The sequence below is a fragment of the Nematostella vectensis genome, chromosome 7 (genome assembly GCF_932526225.1).
Source record: "Nematostella vectensis chromosome 7, jaNemVect1.1, whole genome shotgun sequence".
NCBI classification, from domain to species: domain Eukaryota; kingdom Metazoa; phylum Cnidaria; class Anthozoa; order Actiniaria; family Edwardsiidae; genus Nematostella; species Nematostella vectensis.
Window position 1 is genome coordinate 4,310,439 of NC_064040.1, and position 19,528 is coordinate 4,329,966.

At 41.7% G+C, this 19,528-nt stretch overlaps 4 protein-coding genes across 5 annotated transcripts; 2 read left to right on the plus strand and 2 right to left on the minus strand.

The window, feature by feature from the left end:
- Window positions 1-963: 963 nt before the first annotated feature.
- LOC5509710 (lymphocyte antigen 6D) lies at window positions 964-2,194 on the minus strand. Its single transcript, XM_001630145.3, has 2 exons — window positions 2,043-2,194; window positions 964-1,356 (listed from the first exon to the last, which is right to left on the minus strand). The coding sequence occupies exons 1-2, from the start codon at window positions 2,092-2,094 to the stop codon at window positions 1,052-1,054; spliced, it is 357 nt and encodes a 118-aa protein (XP_001630195.2). The 5' UTR covers window positions 2,095-2,194; the 3' UTR covers window positions 964-1,051.
- A 2,442-nt stretch (window positions 2,195-4,636) lies between these two features.
- Window positions 4,637-13,498, plus strand: LOC5509736 (probable tubulin polyglutamylase ttll-15). Of its 2 annotated transcripts, XM_048730461.1 has the most exons (18): window positions 5,371-5,566; window positions 5,823-6,032; window positions 6,338-6,502; window positions 6,754-6,873; window positions 7,403-7,478; window positions 7,768-7,843; window positions 8,180-8,263; window positions 8,372-8,456; window positions 9,277-9,355; window positions 9,690-9,739; window positions 9,878-9,936; window positions 10,170-10,236; window positions 10,302-10,364; window positions 10,462-10,526; window positions 10,713-10,812; window positions 11,065-11,178; window positions 13,061-13,174; window positions 13,207-13,498. In XM_048730461.1, exons 1-17 carry the CDS (start codon window positions 5,504-5,506, stop codon window positions 13,172-13,174), a joined length of 1,590 nt encoding a protein of 529 aa, XP_048586418.1. In that variant the 5' UTR covers window positions 5,371-5,503; the 3' UTR covers window positions 13,207-13,498. The 2 variants fall into 2 exon arrangements, with proteins under 2 accessions (XP_048586419.1, XP_048586418.1); XM_048730462.1 differs by lacking the exon at window positions 5,371-5,566 and adding an exon at window positions 4,637-5,111 and having other exon boundaries at window positions 13,061-13,498.
- LOC5509735 lies at window positions 13,429-15,139 on the minus strand. The gene is made up of 3 exons (XM_001630144.3): window positions 15,008-15,139; window positions 14,301-14,567; window positions 13,429-14,087 (listed from the first exon to the last, which is right to left on the minus strand). The coding sequence occupies exons 1-3, from the start codon at window positions 15,054-15,056 to the stop codon at window positions 13,606-13,608; spliced, it is 798 nt and encodes a 265-aa protein (XP_001630194.3). The 5' UTR covers window positions 15,057-15,139; the 3' UTR covers window positions 13,429-13,605.
- On the plus strand, window positions 15,105-19,140 carry LOC116616658. The gene is made up of 3 exons (XM_032378664.2): window positions 15,105-17,750; window positions 18,158-18,220; window positions 18,815-19,140. The coding sequence occupies exons 1-3, from the start codon at window positions 15,799-15,801 to the stop codon at window positions 18,849-18,851; spliced, it is 2,052 nt and encodes a 683-aa protein (XP_032234555.2). The 5' UTR covers window positions 15,105-15,798; the 3' UTR covers window positions 18,852-19,140.
- Window positions 19,141-19,528: the final 388 nt, after the last annotated feature.

Sequence of the window (19,528 nt, forward strand, 5' to 3'; positions counted from 1 at the left end):
TTGATGTACCCCGTGGCAATAAAATACGCAAAAATGCTATTATTAGTGTCACTGATTTTCGTTCCGAAGTTGGATACTACCATGGATTCGCCAGGGACGTTCGCAGGTTTACATAACATACACACAAAAACTGATACTCAATTTTTCATTAACCAATTTTCATCTTCAATAGAGAAGACAACCCAGCCCCCCCCCCCCCCCCCCCAGTCTAGCTAGAACATGTGAGAGTTCTGTTTGTATGTATGGATGGATGGTTGAGTTTGAGGAATTTTGGACCCCCAAGAAATGTTCAAGATGGCAGGATCGAAAGGAACCTATTGTCTCGCCTTGTTGCCACGTTTTTTTTTATTGCCATGCCATGTATACTTCGCTAGATATTCAATAGAAAATCATTTGGTTCCGCGTATAAGCCCATGGTCAAGCCTTTATTAGCCTGAGTCTAAACATATCCTAGATGTTCATACCCTTCCTGTCTAATATGTTATTTTGATTATATATTTTTAGTATCTTTGTATAGTGTACATGATAAATCCTGGTGACAATTACCAAATTCATTTCTACCAAAACATACTTCTTCACAGGAGGATCTTCAGACCTGTCACAACCTCTAAGAATCATTTAAAATACTTTAGTCTAGTATTAATTCATGTTCTTGGTTGTGTGATGCTAAAGGGAGGCCACATACAAGCACTTGGCCCAGGCCTCTGGTGGATGGAATACCTTAAATCACCAATGATATAACCAATGGTAGTTTAAGCTGATGTTTGATTATTTGGGACTATAAAATCGAGTGAAATTTTATCGAAATTTGTAAAAAGGAACCTAACGTCAAAGAATAAAAGTATTTTGAGTCAGGTTCTCCTTGTCAAAGGTTTCTTTAAAGCGCAAAAAAATATTAGGGTAGGTTCATGGTCCACTTGTATTGTCTTTCTTTCACAAGATCAGAGAAGAAAATGGCCAAGATGATAGCTAGATAAGCGTTTATTAACTCTTTGATGGTTACAGAGAAGTTCAAGCTTACATGTGTCACACGTTACGTGCGTTACAAGATCTACATTGCGTTATTACAAAGGTCTCCCTGGCAACACTTTACGTTACATTTTATGTCACTCAGATTACTCTGCGCATGAACTGAGTCACAGAACTTTTTCTCGTACTCTGAGGTGCATTGGTGAGAATAGGCGCAGTCGCCGATATCTTGGTCGACGCGCGTCCCGTACATCTTGAAGGACACCGTAATCCGAGTACAGCCGTAGGCAAAGAATGGGCATTCGGCCACTTCGGATTTGCATGGCTGGGCTGGGTATGGGCGAGGTAACTTGCTGCAGACGTGCCGACTGCACTTCAAAGCGTGGCCTAGAAAAACAAAATGGTTCATGTCATGTCGGGCTCCCTTTGTAGGCCAGGCTACCCTGCACCGTATTCGAAACGTATTGTGCAATTTCGCTCTGTGTTATGTTTTTAAAAAGTTTATGGTCATTTCAAAAGTAAATGAAGCTTCTAAATACACCACAGTTCATGTATAAGAGAAAAGGGTGGGCGTTTTTTATGCACGATATTCTTTGGCTAAAACTTTGTCTTAAAAATATCGCCTTCTAATCCGCACTTCCAGGACTTCGGACGTGGTCAACAGAAATTCTTGCCCCTAAGAGATAGCAAATTGGGTGTGGTCGAAGGAATTGTTAACCCTAAGAGATGGCCGAATGAAATAAAAAAAAAAACGTTAAACATCCAATTAGGAATAGCAGTCCATCGAATTTTATACTTTAATGCCTAGTGCACACTAGCAACATAACAACATAACGACATGGGCGCGCGCACTATGTTTAGCCCGACATAACGACATGGACATAATGACATAAAAGAAAAAAACATGTTTTTTTCATATGTCGATATGTCGCTAGTGTGCACTAGGCATAACAGATAGCAAAATGTTGCATAGGTAGGATACATATTTGTGATCCCAATCTTAACAATATGGGCCTTACGGTAAGAGTCAGATAGAGTGGGCTTTAAAGGACATAAAACAGAAAAACCCTCACCCATTTGTATGGCGCACATCACAGCCAGTACAACGATCAGGACTTTGGCCATTTTCACTGATGGATGGATCAAGATGCTCAGGGAACAACGATTGTTAACGATTGCAAAAGTGAATGGTTCCTTTGACTAGAAGAGCTGTATTTATACGATAAAAGTGCAGTAATTACGAGGGAAAGGGGATTAATATTTGCATTCTGTGTTGAAGTAATTTTATTGAAAACAATTACACACCTGTTCCAGATGCGTTTTTAATCGTTTTTTTTAAATCAGCTGATCAGCTTTTGTTTTGTTACCACTGGTGCAAACAAACAATGCATTTCCTTTAAATAACCAGTTTTTGTAATTAAAAAATAGATTAATTAATAAATGATTGAATGAGACTACTTTTTTCTTACATGAGAGTCATGTTAAGATTAATTCTATTTACACCCTGGTCCCATTGATTCTATTTTATTATTTTATTCTCACTTCCAATTTTTATCTTTCTATGTGTATGTTAGCAAATATAAAACACGCACTTGACCCTGTGAATCTGCGCATGCGAATCAAGTCACGCGACTTTTTGGATGACAAATTCGCGCGCGCTCCGACTTTTAGCGGCAAAATAACAACAACAAAAACTAATTTAGCCAGCCCGTACGAATCATTATTATTGAGAGATTTCTTTTTTTTTTTTCGCTCTCTGGCCCCACCACGTCTGTATTTATTCACAATTTGCCACTCAAAAGCTCACGTTTGATTTGACCACCAATGAAACTCTCTAATTGACAGACAAGTAGTTATCTCTAGAGGGAGTGTTTATTTTTATTTTTTTTAACAAAATGGCATTGTTAAACTGATATTGTAGAATGGCTTTGCTGTTAAAGGCTGAGTCATCGGGCACTCAAGTATCAAGGGAAAAATTAAGGGAGAGCACTTGAAATAAAAATAAAGAAAGAAAGAAAGACGTTGGTCAGCTTTTGTTATCACTGGTACAAACAAACAATGTATTTCCTTTAAATAACCAGTTTTTGTAATTAAAAAATAGATTAATTAATAAATGATTGAATGAGACTACTTTTTTCTTACATGAGAGTCATGTTAAGATTAATTCGATTTACACCCTGGTCCCATTGATTCTATTTTATTATTTTATTCTCACTTCCAATTTTTATCTTTCTATGTGTATGTTAGCAAATATAAAACACGCACTTGACCCTGTGAATCTGCGCATGCGAATCAAGTCACGTGACTTTTTGGATGACAAATTCGCGCGCGCTCCGACTTTTAGCGGCAAAATAACAACAACAAAAACTAATTTAGCCAGCTCGTACGAATCATTATTATTGAGAGATTTTATTTTTTCTTCGCTCTCTGGCCCCACCACGTCTGTATTTATCCACAATTTGCCACTCAAAAGGTCACGTTTGATTTGACCACCAATGAAACTCTCTAATTGACAGACAACTAGTTATCTCTAGAGGGATGTTTATTTATTTTATTTTTTTTAACAAAATGGCATTGTTAAACTGATATTGTAGAATGGCTTTGCTGTTAAAGGCTGAGTCATCGGGCACTTAAGTATCAAGGGAAAAATTGAGGGAGAGCACTTGAAATAAAAATAAAGAAAGAAAGAAAGAAAGACGTTGGAATTAACGGGGTGTTGAAGTTATCCAGGGAATATAGTGTAAAGGAAGATTAAATGGCAAAGTAAAACATCCACCTTTTTGCTACCAGGATTAGCCAAGGGGGTGTATCATACGCGTGTATCATATGAAAAAAACTGGATTTGACTGATAAGTGTTAGAAAGGAGAGCAAGGGGCTTTATTCTACTACAATGCGCTCTACTTTTGTTCCTTGGCCTATCAAATCCCAAGGGGGGTGGGGTGGGGAAAGCTCTAATAGTACTTATCAACACAAGTTTGAAAGTGTATGTTGCTTTTTTGCTCCAACAAAGGGCTAACACTCGAAACGTGTCAGCGCAACTACTCTGTTTAACAGAGGCGTTCACATACATTTTCAACCAGGTTGTGTTGATATATTCTACAGCTTGTCAATAGTCTTTTTAGTTATACTCTCTAGTAGTACTATCGTATATATTTTTGACATGTCAGCATGCACTTCTTACACGGACCTTTTTAATGGGAGAATACCGTTTTTGGTTGGCGACGCCCACCTCTTGGAATTTGACGCTTATAAATGGAGTAACGCAAAGAAATAAACATAGTAATAACTGGCAGGCCATCCTCGCGAATCAAGATGTCTTTGTTGGATATCAAAGGATGTTTTAAGAATAAAACGCATACTGAATTGGGTGTTTTCCAGATAACGGGGGTCCTGTGGAATTTGCGCGTGAAAGAGAGGCTTTGGAGGTTTTTTGCACTTTTGTGAGTAAAACTTTAAGCTTTTGTAAATCTTGACACGGCAAAAAATATCAAATACTTGGTCTTATTTTTGAAAACAACAAACTCGTAAAGCACCTAAAAGGTTTTTTGTTATAAGTGCTTCCTGTTATGTTCTGAAGCAAAAATAGCTTCTTTGGAATCTCTGGAAGTGTTTATTATTGGACCAAGCTCATTCAGCTGGAATGGCGAATAAGTACTGCAACTAAAAAAGCTGGAAAGTTGTCGTCTTGAAGACCACCGTAAAAATGAAGATAGTGGTGTCACCAGTTGGTGAGAAGAGTTGAGGAATGTATTCAAAGCGACAGTAGCGAGATAAAAAAAGAAGGACTTACAAGAACAACGCGATAGGGGGAAGAGAAAAACAGAGAACAGACACAAACTACAACTACAGGCTGTCAGAAAGTCGTAGCCGGGAGTCCTGTGTTTTTTTACCCAGTCTCCGCGGCATAACTCCAGATAAACTCAAACGAATGAATGCGGCACCGGCAACAGAATGAATAGATAAACCGCTTTGATAACACACATAGCTTAATCTACATGAGAATCATGTTACCTTCCATCCAACACAGGCTCGCTCTACGCCGTTTGCCCGCTTCCACCCTGGGAAAACCCGTTTGATCGAGTGACTGAATATGTGGCGCGCGGGAACGCATAACTCTGCATCTGCATCGAGAATATATCCGGTAACATACGAAATGGATCATTTATATACCTGCTTATCAATTAGCATGAGAATTATGGGGTTAAGTGCTTTGAGATGGTTGTTGGTAATGTCGCCACATGTTCATCTCGTTGTTTGTCAAGATTATCATTTGATAAGCGAAAATTCCCTCTTGATGAACAATTTTTTGACAATGAATGATCACTTGTTATAAGCTAAGGGAAACCCTTCCTGTCGTCTCTAAACTTTGTTTTATAACGTGTTGTGCCAGACACCGTTTTTATTAGAGTGTTAAAAAGCTTTTTTTTTTTGCTCTTGTAAAGAAGACTGGGGGTAAATCAAGAATGGAACTGGTTGTGGAAATGTAGTGATTGCTCAGAAGTATTGTTCATTCTTTCTTCAAGGATTGGTGGCATGTTCAACTCAAATTCGCTTGAATTTACAAATGACTTTTCATTGATGGCATGTTTAATAAAGGTCAGATCAGGCCCATAGGCAGGGGAGGTTCAGGGGGTTTGAAATAGTGAAGGAAAATTAAGTACCACTGCGAGGTACCTAAGAGAAAATGGTTTGCTAAATGGATAAGCGACCCCCTCCCCCCACCCCACTCTAAAAATTCTGCCTGTGAAACTGGCTGCGGGCAGAAGATGACAGTAACCAGCTTATAAAACAGAAAAAGGATTTCTCTTTTATGGTCTTAAACGACTAACTTGTTGTGCTTCTGGTTGGCTAGGAGGACTATTCTAAGTACAGTCACCCTCCACCTCGTCCGCATACTGGGGTCTACCTTTCTGGACGCCTGGTGTTTACCCTCATAATCTTCCTGTTCTTGGCTCTTCTTCTGCTCGTCCTGAATGTTGTGCAGGTGAACAGTCTCGGCAAAGTTACCTATATTGGAGATTCCCTGGATAATCGCCCTGTGGTACTAGTATATGCACAAAAGGTAATCAATTTATGATAAACTTGGTTGGAAATGAGTATATTAGCACCTCCAGCCAATAAAAGAGTTTAAAAAATATATATTTATTGGTAATAATTTGTATGTTTGTATTAGTGCAATAATGTAAATAATTTAACTGTTCAATCTGATAAGAGCAATGAACATTTTTTTAAGTTTATAAAGTGAGGTTACCTGCTAGCAGGGGTCTATTTTATCTTTGTATTTTGCTTGGCTGGCCTTTACTCTTAACAAATTGTGTAATGGATTGTAATGGCTGATTCACTAAATATTTTAAAAACCTTCATCAGCTCTACACCGGGTATCTGGACCATGTACTCGCTGTTTTTAATCGCATTGGATACCTCAGGGTGGAGTCGGCAGGTCAGAGATGGGACGTCCTCTGGTCACATGACTACCCATTTGCAGTAGATGAGCTGGATGAGAGACTGAAGCAGTTAGAACCTCACCAGAAGGTAGGATAATCAGAAATTACTTTCTCAGGAGCAGCTGCGTACTTACTCTGCATTTTGACCAACCAAGGATCTCAAAATGAGGGGAGGGGAAAGGGGGTACTATCCTGAGGGCAGGTAACACTGATTTATGAAACATGATAAATATGGTTGGATATGATTTTGTAGATTTTCACCTCTCCTTGACACCGTGTTATTTCTGTAGTTTGGCATTTTATACCAAAAAGAGAAATCACTTTTTTTTTACTTTTCAGGTTAACCATTTCCCTGGGTCAGGCTTCATAACAAATAAAGCTAGCCTTGCTGTATCACATTTCCCATTTCATCCACTGGCATTTGAAATACCAAAGGATAAAAAGAAATTTCTGAAAGAGGTAAGTATACATATTTCACCATGGATTTTTAAGGAACTAAAAATACTCTAGTCATTTAGGTATTATCCTAATAACAATGTTTTATGCTGCAAATAAACTTCAAAGAAGTGCCCCTACCACCATTTTTTTTGTATCCTATAAAGTTAACTTTCTTTACAAACATATGGTGACAGCAACCCTGTAAGGGTTGACATTTGCAAATAGTATGTTTTTGGTTGTGAACCATATGAAATAATAAATTTATTTTGTGTGAATCATAATTTCTAACCTTGAAATTCATGAGATGTGTTAGCTGGTTTTAAATACTAAAATATTAGCTGTTTGGTCTCTCACTTTTACATAATGCTTTGTTTGTCCATGTACATTTGTCCATGATTTGTGATTGCTGTACCCCCCTCCCTAGGGAGTAGGCGGGGGAGAAGGGTCATGATATGCGATTAAAAAAGAAAATCATCATTGTCATCTCCATCATAATCATACTCAATTTATGCAGATGAGTGACATTATTTAAATAAGTGTTTTATTTTAGGTGGCTAAAAATCCACAAAAGATCTGGGTTGAAAAGAGCAATATGCATCGTGGAATTCACATCAAGAAACCTCAAGGTCAGGCAGATATTGAAGGATTATTAATGATGTCGTGTGAGGTTTGTGCTGAGAAATGACAGACTGAGGTCTTGAATGTAAGAGGCAGATTTTCCTTTTTGCAATAGCTAGGGTTTGTAGGTTAGAAATTTATCTTATGGTAAATTAATAAATGTTGTTAAAAAAGGCAACCTGTCTAACTCATCTGGTCTGGAAAACCTGGAGATGACAACTTTCCCAGTCAACAAATTTTCAATTACTCAATTTGTAGTGACAACCCTGGTATAGCATTTCCTTTTTATTGTTTCAGATATCAACCTTGATTCTTCATCAAGAGATACTTTTGTTGAAGAGTTTATTTCAAATCCTTATCTTATTGATAAAAGGTATATTAACCCCAAGATAAGCAAAGTTTTGAGACAACTTGTGCTGTGCTTCTGCCTTAGCATTGTTTGTGTCTTTAGCATGTGCAAATCTGAATTTGAGACTGTAACCAGTAAAAAATATTGATTAATAGCTGCAGTAAATGAAAAAAGAGAGGAAAAAGGCAAAATATCCCCTTTCCCATAAAATATATTTGATAACTGCAGGTAATGCAAGAACTAAAAAAAACCCTTTTAGCAGGTGAAAATCACTCAATCACAAACTCACTCAAGACTGACCCTGGTTATGTTTGATGTCCATATTCCATGTAAATGCAATACAGTTTTCCTACTCTTTAGGAAATGTGATCTGGGTATTTACACAGTGCTCACATCAATTAATCCTCTGAGGGTCTATGTCTATGAAGATGAGATCCTGATTAGGTAAGTTGTCAGATGTTATATTAATGTGTTGCCTTTATAGAAAAAAAACACAGGAATTTCTTATTCCCTTCATGTTGGAAGTAAGCATTTTGTTCTTGATTGTTTTAGGTGTTGTATACAAGACTACCATCCCCTTGATGTAACAAATGAAAAGCAGTATGTGGTTGGTGATGAGTATACGCAGCCGTGGGAGGTAGGCCAAACAGTGTTTAAGGGGGCTAGGGCTGGAGAAGGGAAAAGTTACACTAAGATCGGGATACTGACTTGAGATGTGTAAAGGAACCCTGTTAAAACTGTAAAACGTCAACCCTAGATAGCTGCCTGTTGCCCCCCCCCCCCCATCTGCACCCACCCCCAGCTAGCTGCCCCTGTACCTTCCCTAGCTACAGTAACTCATCCCCCTGTAACCATCCCTAGTTACCTGCTTCTAACAGCCCCGCACCTGTACCTGCTCCTTTACCTGCCCATTGATAACCCCTCCCCCTGAACCCATCTCTAGCTACCTGCCCCTAGCAACCCCCTACAATCATCTGCCCCCTTAGCTACATGCCCTTGCATCCACCCTTAGCTATGTGTGCCTACTAGCAACCTTTGTCTAGCTACACACTTACCACCACAGGAAAGGGGTTCATTAAGTGTTCCAGATTTTCAAGGTAGATATTTAGTTAGATATTTAGTAGATATTAGATATTGAGTAGATATTAGATATTGAGTAGATATAAGATATTTAGTAGATATTAGATATTTAGTAGATATTAGATATTTAGTAGATATTAGATATTTAGTAGATATTAGATATTGAGTAGATATTAGATATTGAGTAGATATTAGATTTTGAGTAGATATTAGATATTTAGTAGATATTAGATATTTAGTAGATATTAGATATTTAGTAGAGCCAAAGTTAGTTAGTGTAAAGTCCAAGTGATCAAAGCTCAATCACTGTTCCACTGTATTTTCATGTATTCTTACAATTGTATGACATGATGGCTATTGACAACCTTCCATTCCAGCTTGACTCCTTGAGATATAAGTGGAAAAGGGGGAAATTCTCTAGAAAACAAATGCTCTTCACTCATCTCACCGAAAATGGTAAATTTGTATGTCTGACTGTATCCTTATTTTATATGCCTAACGTTGATTTGATGCCTTTAGAGTCGACGAGAAAATATGTGGAATCTTTATTGTCTACCATTTGAAAAAGGGCTTTTATTGCCCTTACAAATATTTTCAGACCTGAAATTATAACTGTCAGGGTCGCTAGACTTGTTATTGGCTAGAATAAGCGCCCCCTTCTTTCAGGACCTCAAAAAATAAACAAGCGATTATGACGCTTGAACAAGCTTTACAGCAATTCCCGTTAGAACAACTGTTAACATACGAGGAAATATATAATGTAACCTGCGTTGCGTTTCCTCTCTGACAGGCAAGGATGCAGATAAGGTTTGGTTGGATATAAAAAATGCTATAAAGGAGGTATGTTGTTGAGTTGTTAATATTATAATTGTTGTTATTATTATTATTGTAAATGTTACACAATTGTTTGTCTGGATTTTAGAATGTCATCTGGTCAAGCAGATCTCAAATTAGATTTTTCGTTTTCAATTTTTAAAGGTTTATTCCAAAAAGGAGGTTGACATGATTGCAGCGTCTCAGTTGTACCGTACGTCACGGTAAGCACAAATTGCCCTTGGGGGGAGTCATATATACCGTATTACTAAAATAAGCGCCTCCTTGAAATAAGCCTTTCCCTCCGAATAAGCGCCTCAACTGAGAGGACAAATATGAAAAATCGCCTCATCCAAATAAGCGCCTCCCCTAAACGTGATGCACTTTGTAGACTTTGATGACAAGAGGGACTGTACGTTAGGAGGGAATTCTGATATGAGAAGATTTCGGCTTTTAGGAATTTCTTTGAGATGGTTCGCTTTGACTTCATCTTGGATGAGAATGCCGGCGTCTGGCTGATGGAGGTAAGATATCCAATCAGAGTGTTAAGATAGTATCACGTGATGTGCTTACCTACTTTTATTGACAGGTTAACATGTCGCCAAATCTTTCGTCTGGGTCCCACATCGATAACGCCGTTCTTTACGAACAGGTGAGATCAGAGTTGAATGTGAATCAACAGGCGTGAGAAGATAGTATCGACATAATAATATTGCTAGTGTGTCTTAATGTTTGGCTTTGGTTTCTAGGTAATCTTCAATCTCTTTGGTTTGGTTGGCGTGGCAAACAAGCTCGGTCACGGTACTAGACTCAGGTAAACATGCCAATGAGCTATTAAAAAAACGCCTGTGTTTTATTTACGAACATATTATCCAAAGTTTCATGTTAGCGCTTGCTTTCGCGCGTGCTGTATTTCCGTCCCGTATTTCTAAAGAGTCAAATTAGCGGCACCCTTGTTTACGCGCTTCCTTTATTTTGTAGCACGTCTTTTATTTTGTAGCGCTGCCAAAGAGCGCGAGATGCAGGTGACTGATATGGACATCATGACGTCATTTGATGCATGTGCGACTAGAGAATGCCGAAACAGCTGTAGCCAAGAGGTTAGTACGTGAATACGCGAAATTGCGAGACAAACACGAAAGTGCATAACGTTCACGTACGTAGTGCGTGACGTACACGGAGCTGCGTGACATGCACTAGAGTGCATGACGTACTCGACGGTGCGTGACAATACTCGAGAGTGCGTTAGGTTTAGTAAGGTGGTCGACGTCCACGAAGGTGCGTGACATGCACGAGAGTGCGTGTCGTCCACGAAGGTGGATATATTAACACCATGTTCTTCCAATGACCAGATCTGCGAGCTCTGTCACCCGTGCCTTACGGAGGACCAGAAGGTCACACTCAAGCTCGCACGCCTGGAGCACGTCAATCGAGGGGGCTTCCGCAGGGTTGTGCCACCGCCCATGGTAAGGTCCATCTTCCTCCATGCGTGGTTGTGCCACCGCCCATGGTAAGGACCATCTTCCTCCATGGGTGGTTGTGCCACCGCCCATGGTAAGGACCATCTTCCTCCATGGGTGATTGTGCCACCGCCCATGGTAAGGACCATCTTTCTCCATGGGTGGTTGTGCCACCGCCCATGGTAAGGACCATCTTTCTCCATGGGTGGTTGTGCCACCGCCCATGGTAAGGACCATCTTCCTCCATGGGTGGTTGTGCCACCGCCCATGGTAAGGACCATCTTCCTCCATGGGTGGTTGTGCCACCGCCCATGGTAAGGACCATCTTCCTCCATGCGTGGTTGTGCCACCGCCCATGGTAAGGACCATCTTTCTCCATGGGTGGTTGTGCCACCGCCCATGGTAAGGACCATCTTCCTCCATGCGTGGTTGTGCCACCGCCCATGGTAAGGACCATCTTCCTCCATGGGTGGTTGTGCCACCGCCCATGGTAAGGACCATCTTTCTCCATGGGTGGTTGTGCCACCGCCCATGGTAAGGACCATCTTCCTCCATGGGTGGTTGTGCCACCGCCCATGGTAAGGACCATCTTCCTCCATGGGTGGTTGTGCCACCGCCCATGGTAAGGACCATCTTCCTCCATGCGTGGTTGTGCCACCGCCCATGGTAAGGACCATCTTTCTCCATGGGTGGTTGTGCCACCGCCCATGGTAAGGACCATCTTCCTCCATGCGTGGTTGTGCCACCGCCCATGGTAAGGACCATCTTCCTCCATGGGTGGTTGTGCCACCGCCCATGGTAAGGACCATCTTCCTCCATGCGTGGTTGTGCCACCGCCCATGGTAAGGACCATCTTCCTCCATGGGTGGTTGTGCCACCGCCCATGGTAAGGACCATCTTCCTCCATGGGTGATTGTGCCACCGCCCATGGTAAGGACCATCTTTCTCCATGGGTGGTTGTGCCACCGCCCATGGTAAGGACCATCTTTCTCCATGGGTGGTTGTGCCACCGCCCATGGTAAGGACCATCTTCCTCCATGGGTGGTTGTGCCACCGCCCATGGTAAGGACCATCTTCCTCCATGGGTGGTTGTGCCACCGCCCATGGTAAGGACCATCTTCCTCCATGCGTGGTTGTGCCACCGCCCATGGTAAGGACCATCTTCCTCCATGGGTGGTTGTGCCACCGCCCATGGTAAGGACCATCTTCCTCCATGCGTGGTTGTGCCACCGCCCATGGTAAGGACCATCTTCCTCCATGCGTGGTTGTGCCACCGCCCATGGTAAGGACCATCTTCCTCCATGCGTGGTTGTGCCACCGCCCATGGTAAGGACCATCTTCCTCCATGCGTGGTTGTGCCACCGCCCATGGTAAGGACCATCTTCCTCCATGGGTGGCGAGCTCTTAGATGCTAGTGCTTGAGTCACTCCTGTGTAGAATTAGTCCCATGTTCCAATTAACAATTTAACAAATTAACAATTAACCCTAACCCTTAAATACTAGTCCATCCTGAAAACAATGCCCAGGCCTGCCATACCCGCTGCCTGAGATTCAGCGTCTGTTTGTCCACATCTTGACCTTACACACACTTGTATCCATACTCTCCTGAGATTTAGCGTCTGTTTTCCACATCTTGACCTTACATACACTTGTATCCATACTCTCCTACAGAGATTCAGCGTCTGTTTATCCACATCTTGACCTTACATACACTTGTATCCATACTCTCCTACCGAGATTCAGCGTCTGTTTGTCCACATCTTGACCTTACATACACTTGTATCCATACTCTCCTACCGAATTTATGGGCGCGAAAAGCAGGCTAGCTGCCCGAAGTAAGCATTTGTGCGCCTTTGAGAGCTGACAGTGTTTGTATTGTATTCTTTAGAGTCAAAGTGAAGCTCGTGTCGCCAAGTCTTCTAACGATGTGAACGGGTCCAACAGGTTCATGTGGATATGGTTCAGACGGATGTGCTTACGAGACCCTACGTGGTGCCACTAGGTGTTCACGTGATCAACACATGGTGCCACTAGGTGTTCACGTGATCAACACATGGTGCCACTAGGTGTTCACGTGATCAACACATGGTGCAACTAGGTGTTCACGAGACCCACATGGTGCCACTACGTGGCATTTATTAAAACTCCCATTTGTGCATATTCAATATTCAAGGCACACGAACTTCTCACAGTATAAGAATTATTTATATATTATTTTTTATTTATTTCATCTAAACCAACACACACTGGCGAAAAGAAGTTGATCTTAACTTTTATTTAATCAATGTACTTCATGGTTAACATAAATTAAATTGACCTAACAATGTTGCGATGATATATTTTATTCTAAATATTCTCGTCAATTAAAATCTAAATTTTCCCATTCTAACCATTTCCTAGAAATCCATACTACCGCTAACCAAATCCATAATGTTACCGCTGAACAGTGCGTCCTGTATGGGGCTTTTTAAATGAGCATGCACAGAATACAACTGCGTTATGTTTCATGAAGCGCTTACATGCATTAGGTCTTGTCTTTCCAACGTCCGTTGCACCAAGGCAAAATTCCCCGAACGAATAAAGTCCAAGAACAGGCGCTTCCGAGAACGGTTCTCGGAAAGCCGTAAGCGAATTGACGTAAAACGCGTTGCCTCGGCTGATGAATCGAGATGTTATGAGGATACTTAGCTGCTGCTCGTAGCCGTCCGTAGTCGACTCGGAAATCACCGAGTTGATGCGCTCGTAGAAGTTCGAGTCCCGATCGTTATTGACAAATTTTGCGCATGCGCGAAAGTTGTCACCGGAAATAAAGAGCGCGGTAACCCGTGCCTTCTTTACCAGGCCATCGATGAATAAACGGTCATGCGCCACCGCACCGAGGATGACGACCCTGGGACCGTATGTGCGACGAATGGCTGAGAAAGACAAGAACGAACCATTATTTAAATACTTATCATCATTAAATCACTGTTTAAGAGGGGGACAGAGAATGTCACAAGCAGTTTTTCAAGATTTTTTGAACGATGAAACGATGACAATGCATTCAATTGGAAGAACTGTAATCTTTAAAGTAGAGACCTCATATCGGGTAGGCAATAATTGACATTGCGAGCCCGCAAATCACTGACCTGCGGCAACATGTGGTATGTAATCCCTACTGTGTGCAAGCGCCGTCACTAACGCTAATTTGACAGGCGTTCCTTGCTCTATGCCGAACAGCTCGGCCCAGGTCTGGCCGTGCGCTAGCTTGGTGTGCCTTATATAGACATGACGATACGACACGCCTTCCATATAAGGCAAGAACACTAGGCTGTGACCGGAGCGCTTGTGTTCAAGTCCCGGGTTCCCTGTGCTTTCGTCATTCTCCCTCGACAGGATTCTTTCTGTGGTACAACCTGTGAAAATCAAAATATCTCTATCAATGGCCGTCGTTTTTATTACTTACTTATCCCCATCTTTCCTTGGGAAACGGGGCCGCGACATGGTGACGCCATTCTTTGCGGTCTTTCGCAACCTTTGTTGCCCCGCCCAAGGCTAGCGCCATACGTTACTCGTCTCTACGGTTCTTTTTCATGTTTTCTTTGGCCGCCCGGATTAACGTTTCCCAATTGGCGTCGTTTTTCTTAATGGTCTAAAAGAGTCTGAGGGCATGCGGGAAATCTGTGATAATCTCAAGTCAATAAATAGGACTTAAGCGCAAGAACAACAGCAAGCACAGCACAAGTGAGAATCAGCCAAACACGAGCGCAAGTGGAAGAAAATCAAGCAATTGCGCTCTCTTGCGATTGTGCTCTCGAGTTCCACTGACGAGAATCTGAAAATAAACAACATTTACCTATCAAACAACAGTCTGGAGGAAGACGTGAGTTGAACATGCGCAACATCCTTGCGAGATTTCGCTCCTCTGCCCTTTTCACGTGCGGTTCCCGCCTAATAAGCCAGCTCTCTCGGTGACTAAGGTACACGACGGCTTGCGCGCGGATCGGGAGATTCTCGAAGAACTCATCGGCATCAGCCGCATTCACAACATCATTTTCGAAGTACTTCTTGACGCATCTACTGCGCGCGCTCAGAATATTGTTCGAAATTTTCTTCCACATGTGGTTGACACGTGACGTGAGGCGAAGGGTCTTTGCGGGTAGTCGACTAAGGATAGATTCTATGATTTCGGGAAGGAATCCAAGAAACGACTGTTCCGAGGGACGTAGAGTGTTCATTTTTTAACCGCGTCAGCCAGTCATGATTTAAAAAGAAAATTTCATCGAAGCTAATGATGACGTAGCTAAACATTATGAGTTCTTCCAAATTGGCCTGATTAATATCGTTTACTAATATTAGCTTTATACCCATCCTTCAGAAGGAATTGACTCTATGGTATTATCGTGGACCTGTTTCAGACTCGATGAAATCGCATTCGTTTCTTCTTGATGATAAGCAACTCTATTCAATTGTTTTTATTTTCTTTTTTAGTGTTTTGTGTCGCGCGCGCTGCGATAAAAACAGTTTTATGTTCACAATCAACTTCTAATATCGTCTAATTATGACGCCCCTAATAACAAACCACCATGAATATCACGTGACGGGGCAAAACACAAATACTGCAAGAACATAAATATTATTTACGCTATGGATAATTCTCCGAAGCAGGGCGGTAAAGGACTTGCGCGGCTAACCAGAGAGATGGATATTGCAAGAATCGAGGAGTTTGGTAATGACGAATCGAGTTCTTTGGCAAAGAAAGACCCGGATGAGAAAGGTAGAGCGAATGATTCGAAAGAAGCCAAACTTATTCGCTATCTAACAAACGGTAAATTAGCACAGAACGTAGATAAGAAGTTGATTGAGAAAACTGCAAGGAAGTTAGAAAACGAACTTATACCAACACGTGCTAGTACTTCTATTAACAGCGCTTGCAAGGAAAGGATCATAAAGAATTTGAATGCGAAAGTTCGATCTAAGAAAAACGAGAATTCGACGCCATTTCATTTTGAAAAAAATGGTCACAAAAAAAATTCTGATGCTAAGGAAGATGATCTAGAAAATATTCGATTAACCGATGTGCTCGCTCATTTTGATATAATCAAAAATGACGGCGCGTCAAAATCTGCGAAGAATAAGTCAGCTAAACAAAATGAACCCAAGCCAAGCGCGCCTAAGGCAAGTAACGAATATTCAGTGATTCAACCAACAAAGCCTAAATTTCTGGTGAAGAATACCCAGGTTCCTGTAAAAGGTACTAAATCAAGCGAAAGTGCTTCTGGCTGCATAATCCCCTTGAGTAAGAGCAGTGACGAGTACCTTGTGGCTAGCACTGGTGGGGGTCAAAGGGTCTCAGATGGCGGCAAGAGCGGGGCACGTGGCAAGAGGAATGAGAGCACACCGCTAGCAAGTGCGCGAGGCATTAGAGGCAAGGTCTACACCGACGTGGTTGTCAGGCTGCACAGTAACTCGAAGGATAGCTTTGACACGGGAAGGCGCAAGAAAAAGGGTGTTGTCGCAGAGAGGCGCAAAGGTATGAGGGAAGAGTGTGATACTTGGGATCTTATCAATGTCGGTAAAGGTAGATCAAGGAAAATGCTGGGCGAGAAAAAAGCGGAAGGTAAACGTGTGGTAAACAAACCTACCATCGCTAAGCAGGAACATAAGGATATGAATCTCGCTGGCAAAGACGCTGTTTGTGCCATTGAAACATCTCAAACTGTCGACCAATTTGCTGAGACTGGTGTTTCTGAGTTGACGAATGATTTTGAAAGCCAGTCTGCTCCTTTTCTGGGAGACTCAGGAAAGACCAAAAATGAGGGGAAGGATCGTAGTCAGATCATTAAATCCGCAACTATACACAGACCAAAGGCTAAACCTGATGTTGATGTTTCCGATGAAAGAAAAGTAGCCTTTCATCGGCGAACCAAGAGTGATGTTCCTACAGAGCGCAAGAGAGAATTCTTCTCTTGTGAAGACATAATGAGAGATTCGGGTGAAAAGAACCAATCAGATGTAAGCACGTGTCTTGGGAAGGGAATCCCCACAGATTGTACATACATTGCGACGCGAGTTCCCGACTCCTTCCTTCTCAAGGCAGTGAATGGAGAATTGTTTGACTCAGAAGGAAGATGCTTTGATAAGGTCGCGGCCTTTCGCCCCAGATCAACCAACGGTACCCAGCCAACAGTCTTAATCAACTGCAGCGAGTCAAACCAAACGCTGCCAGCCCCTGTTGGACAACTGAACGCATTGCAAGAAATGCAAAAGACGCTTAGCACCGCAGAGGCATTGAAGCAAGTTCACGATACTATCTTACAGACCAAAGCCATGCTTTTGACCATCTACCGGGATCTGGGCTCGAGCGCAGACGTGGCGAGGTACAGAGAAAAGAGGAAGCGAGACATGGAGGAGCAGGTGAATGCGAGGTTGAATGGTGCCGCGGTGTACGGTTCGGATGTCGACCTGGATTTCGCGGACGCTGACCTGTTACGAATGGAGTGCGAGGTTCTTGGGAAGCAAGAGATGAAGAGATGTGATGTCCGCACTTTACCACAAACAGAGGGGCTACTACCGGTATCCTGCCTGGAGAAAAACAGGTTAGAAAAGAGAACGGCAAATTCAGGATATTTTGGGGATGTGGGGCTGGTGTATAGGAACATATGACAGGATCTTCGAGAGTCTTTTCCGTCATATATGTCCTTCTGGGACGTGTTATTTCTGTAGATTGCATTGATCTTAAGCATGGCCGGAATTATCGAATAAAAATTTGGGTCATGAAAATTATTTATAGGTGGTATAGGTTTGATAGGGTGTGGCTAGATGAACACAAAAACATTATGGCCTATATAAATATAAGACCATTCAAAAAGACGTGGTATGAATTTTTTTCTCTCAAATTTTCCAATATTGTACTGCTGGATCACGTAAACCTTCTTTACTACGTTATCTTCACTAATTCATCATTCCTCACTGATGCGTCATTTTATTTTTTTACTATTTCCAGGGGCAAAAAGGGAAAAGAGAAATCCATTCTACAGCTCAGTGAGCACTGGAGCAGAAACAAAAGGTGAGTTTTCTTGTCTTACACTTCTGTGGGCAGACGGACCGAACGACTTCTAAAAATGCATGTTTTTTGACATAACGTGAATTCTGATTTGAGCGCCTAACTTCCAATAAGCGTCCTGCTTCAAATTAGCGCCTCACAAGGCCGTAAATATTAAATAAGCGCCCCCATCCACAACCATAAAGTTAAGAATGACCAAATGCAAGGCTTTTTGCAAACAATTAATACTGTTTTTTTTTTATTATCGAACGACGAAAGACGGGTACGGGACAATTTGGTGGAGTTGTTCTATGTAATTTCTTACTGGTCGATGCTTGATTTTTTTTAAATAAAAAAATGACAGTTTTATTTATCTGGTCTGAATTTTGAAATAAGCGCCTCACTTCGAATTTCCGCTTCCCCTTGCATCTAAATCCTTGCATCTTAACAATAGAATGGATAAGCGCCCAGGAAACCGGTAGGCTCGATTTCCAGCTCGTTTGTGTGAGCCCGCGATCAGGCCCCAGGGCGCCAAGCAACGCGGGCTCACACGTCGGCTGAAAACCGAGCATTTACGGTACACAATAACAATAAACATAATTTGTTTGGTCTCACTAGAAACCCAAGGATCAACTGGGATAAAGGTAACGAGTAATGAAGAAGAGCAAAGATAAGGTTTTTGGGCATACGAGACGTAGGAATGTATTTCATGATTACTATACATCAACTTTTTACTGAACTCTGTGGTTACTGCTCAAAACGAGAATAGGATGAAAACAAAAATGACTTGATAAAAGATCTAATTTTCCTGGTTTCCATGAAATTGTAAACCTCCTCATTGTAATTTTTATATAGATTAAAAAGAGAAATTTTTTTTTTTAGAGAAATAATCTTTATGACAACTGTATTCATATTTCTATCAATAAAACACATGTACGGGAGAAGTGTAGCGTTTTCCAGAGTTTCCCATTATGCAATTACCATTATCCACTTCCAATTGCTGCGCCGCTATCTGGCGGAATGATTGACGTGTTTTTTGATTGGTCAGCATCTGGCGAAATGATTGACGTGCTTTTTGATTGGTCAGCATCTGGGGGAATGATTGTGCTTTTTGATTGGTCAGCATCTGGCGGAATGATTGTGCTTTTTGATTGGTCAACATCTGGCGGAATGATTGTGCTTTTTGATTGGTCAGCACCTTTGAAGAGAGGTGGCGTCATTAAACCATTTCTGTTCTCTGGCCAATGAGAACGCTTCAAAGATTTTGAATGACGGATGCCAGAATCATCGACGAGAATTCGCAAAATATAGAAAAATGCAGGAAGCACCAGG

What these genes read in the sequence shown, in the direction of transcription:
- LOC5509710 (XM_001630145.3), bottom strand. Translation starts at nt 2,094, where the DNA reads ATGGCCAAAGTCCTGATCGTTGTACTGGCTGTGATGTGCGCCATACAA. An exon ending in GATGTGCGCCATACAAATGG is followed by an intron (nt 1,357 to 2,042) that starts GTGAGGGTTTTT and finishes TTGTTTTTCTAG; the next exon opens with GCCACGCTTTGAAGTGCAGT.
- LOC5509736 (XM_048730461.1), top strand. Translation starts at nt 5,504, where the DNA reads ATGTTCAACTCAAATTCGCTTGAATTTACAAATGACTTTTCATTGATG. An exon ending in CCGGCGTCTGGCTGATGGAG is followed by an intron (nt 10,237 to 10,301) that starts GTAAGATATCCA and finishes TTTTATTGACAG; the next exon opens with GTTAACATGTCGCCAAATCT. An exon ending in GGGTTGTGCCACCGCCCATG is followed by an intron (nt 11,179 to 13,060) that starts GTAAGGTCCATC and finishes TGTATTCTTTAG; the next exon opens with AGTCAAAGTGAAGCTCGTGT.
- LOC5509735 (XM_001630144.3), bottom strand. Translation starts at nt 15,056, where the DNA reads ATGTTGCGCATGTTCAACTCACGTCTTCCTCCAGACTGTTGTTTGATA. An exon ending in TCCAGACTGTTGTTTGATAG is followed by an intron (nt 14,568 to 15,007) that starts GTAAATGTTGTT and finishes TGATTTTCACAG; the next exon opens with GTTGTACCACAGAAAGAATC. An exon ending in CATACCACATGTTGCCGCAG is followed by an intron (nt 14,088 to 14,300) that starts GTCAGTGATTTG and finishes TGTCTTTCTCAG; the next exon opens with CCATTCGTCGCACATACGGT.
- LOC116616658 (XM_032378664.2), top strand. Translation starts at nt 15,799, where the DNA reads ATGGATAATTCTCCGAAGCAGGGCGGTAAAGGACTTGCGCGGCTAACC. An exon ending in TCCTGCCTGGAGAAAAACAG is followed by an intron (nt 17,751 to 18,157) that starts GTTAGAAAAGAG and finishes TACTATTTCCAG; the next exon opens with GGGCAAAAAGGGAAAAGAGA. An exon ending in CACTGGAGCAGAAACAAAAG is followed by an intron (nt 18,221 to 18,814) that starts GTGAGTTTTCTT and finishes TGGTCTCACTAG; the next exon opens with AAACCCAAGGATCAACTGGG.